The sequence below is a fragment of the Aptenodytes forsteri genome, unplaced genomic scaffold, assembly GCF_000699145.1.
Source record: "Aptenodytes forsteri isolate BGI_AS27 unplaced genomic scaffold, ASM69914v1 Scaffold110, whole genome shotgun sequence".
In the NCBI taxonomy this organism is placed as follows: domain Eukaryota; kingdom Metazoa; phylum Chordata; class Aves; order Sphenisciformes; family Spheniscidae; genus Aptenodytes; species Aptenodytes forsteri.
The window spans coordinates 647,968-649,957 of NW_008794583.1; the positions used below are offsets into that span (position 1 = coordinate 647,968).

At 61.8% G+C, this 1,990-nt stretch overlaps 1 protein-coding gene across 1 annotated transcript; it reads left to right on the forward strand.

The window, feature by feature from the left end:
* The first annotated feature begins 1,404 nt into the window (after window positions 1–1,404).
* Window positions 1,405–1,803, forward strand: LOC103893461 (claw keratin). The gene has a single exon (XM_009272588.1). The coding sequence runs from the start codon at window positions 1,405–1,407 to the stop codon at window positions 1,801–1,803; it is 399 nt and encodes a 132-aa protein (XP_009270863.1).
* Window positions 1,804–1,990: the final 187 nt, after the last annotated feature.

The following is a 1,990-nucleotide window of genomic DNA, read 5'->3' on the forward strand; positions in this document are numbered from 1 at the left end:
GGCCGGAGGGGCGGTGGCAGAAACCCCGGGCAATGATGAAATCCAGCGGACAGGCTTCATGACAGAGATAGTGATGCGAGACAATTATATGCCTCCTCACTGGGGACACTGGCGTGTGAACGTGCCCTGGAGAGGATAGGGGTGATGGGAGGGACAGACCGTGACACATCATTACATGAAAGACAAGGTGCTGCTGCTGTAGCTGACCTGGTGGTACCAATAAACCCTGCTCTGCCCCTAATCCCCCCACTTTGCCTATGCGCAAGAGTCCTGAGCATCTTGCAGAAGTGCTTTGCAATCCTGTGCACAGCCATCACGCCTATCATTACCTTTCTTTTACAAGCTGGTAAACAGAGGCATCGGAAGGTTGGCAAAGTCAGAAGCCATTCCACCTGCTCGGGGTGGCTCCTAAGTGCCCACCATCTCCCAGTGCTGGCAAGGGTTGGGGGGCTCACAGGGGCTCGGGACATCCCTAAGCCTTGGCCATCTGCAGGCCCTTGCTGGGTATTTGGGGCTTGCAGGTCCCCTTGATGAAAACGCAAAGAGCAGACTGCCTGACATGCCGGTGCCTGCAGAGAATGTGGGCACGTGCAGCCTGCCTCGCTGCGGCTGCTCAGGCAGGCAGTCCTGGCACAGGTCTTGCTGCCCAGCTGAGTAATCGAGTCCCTCCAGAGAGGGCTTGGGGAGGACCATGCTATGCCATGCCCCACGCTACTTCACTGAGGGCAGGGTCTGCTTCATGGCACCCAGCGTGGGCTAGCGCTTGTAATCCCAGGTTGCGAGGCGCGTGCTGGTGGTGCAGAGGACGCCAGGCATCGCCCTGCAGCAGCCTCAGGGCAGCTTTTCCTGCAAAGGCTCCTGCAGCAGGGCTGTGGTGAGGCATAAAAGCTGTCGCGGCCCCAGGCTTCCCTCACTTCACGTCCCAACCGTCTTGACTCGCCAGCCTCGGTAAGCTCCCAGCCCAGCTCCTGGCACCGGCCCACAAAGTGCATAGCCCAGCAGGGGCCAGCCTGGGTGCTGTTGGTGCTACCGAGTTGGGGATGAGAAAGGTCCCTGCCACTGCCGGGCTGAGGAAGGGCATTACTTGCAGGCAGTGTGGCCAGGACCACAAGGCAACACTGAGGACCTCCTTGGTGAGCACAGGGGTGGCCCTAGTGCCGGAGCACTGCAGGATGGGTGGCTTTGTCTGGGCTAGGTGCAAGTGGTGGTGGGAGGGTGCAGAAGCGCGGGGCTGGCATGTGGCAATGAGCTGGAGACATCATGGAGACGGTGCAGGGACGGGGTGGGAGGATGTTCACCGGGACCCCCACCTGGCTGGGAGCACTGCGGAGCCCTGTTCCTGCCAGCAGGTATCCTTAAGCCAAGCTCTGCCTTGTCTTGCAGCTTCACCTCCTGAACTGAAGGATGTGCTGCTCCAGCCTGTGCGTCCCTTCCTGTGGGGTGGCCGCCCCGGCCCCACTGGCCAACAGCGCCAACGAGCCCTGCGTGCGGCAGTGCCCTGACTCCACGGTGGTGATCCAGCCCCCGGCCTCGGTGGTCACCTTCCCCGGGCCCATCCTCAGCTCCTTCCCGCAGTACAGCGTTGTTGGCTCGGCGGGATTCCCCGGTGTTGGAGGGGGCTATGGCGGCACTTTTGGAGGCCGTGGTGGATTTGGAGGCTTAGGGGGCTATGGGGGGTATGGAGGCCTTGGAGGCTATGGGGGCTATGGGCTTTATGGGGGCTATGGAGCCTTTGGGGGTTGCGGATATGGTGGCTGGGGCCGAGGCCACAGGTACCTCAGTGGCAGCTGCGGGCCCTGCTAAGCCCCACACTGGGTCCGGCCACAGGCGAAGGAGAGCTCCGGAAAAGCCCCTGGCACATCCTGACATGTCGCCCAAAGGAAGGACGTCCCTTCAGCATTGCTGGGCTACGGAGCTTGGACGCCTCGCGCCTGCTTGGTGCCCAACTCTGCCTTCTTCCTGCCCCGCTTGAGCTTCACTCCAGGACTTG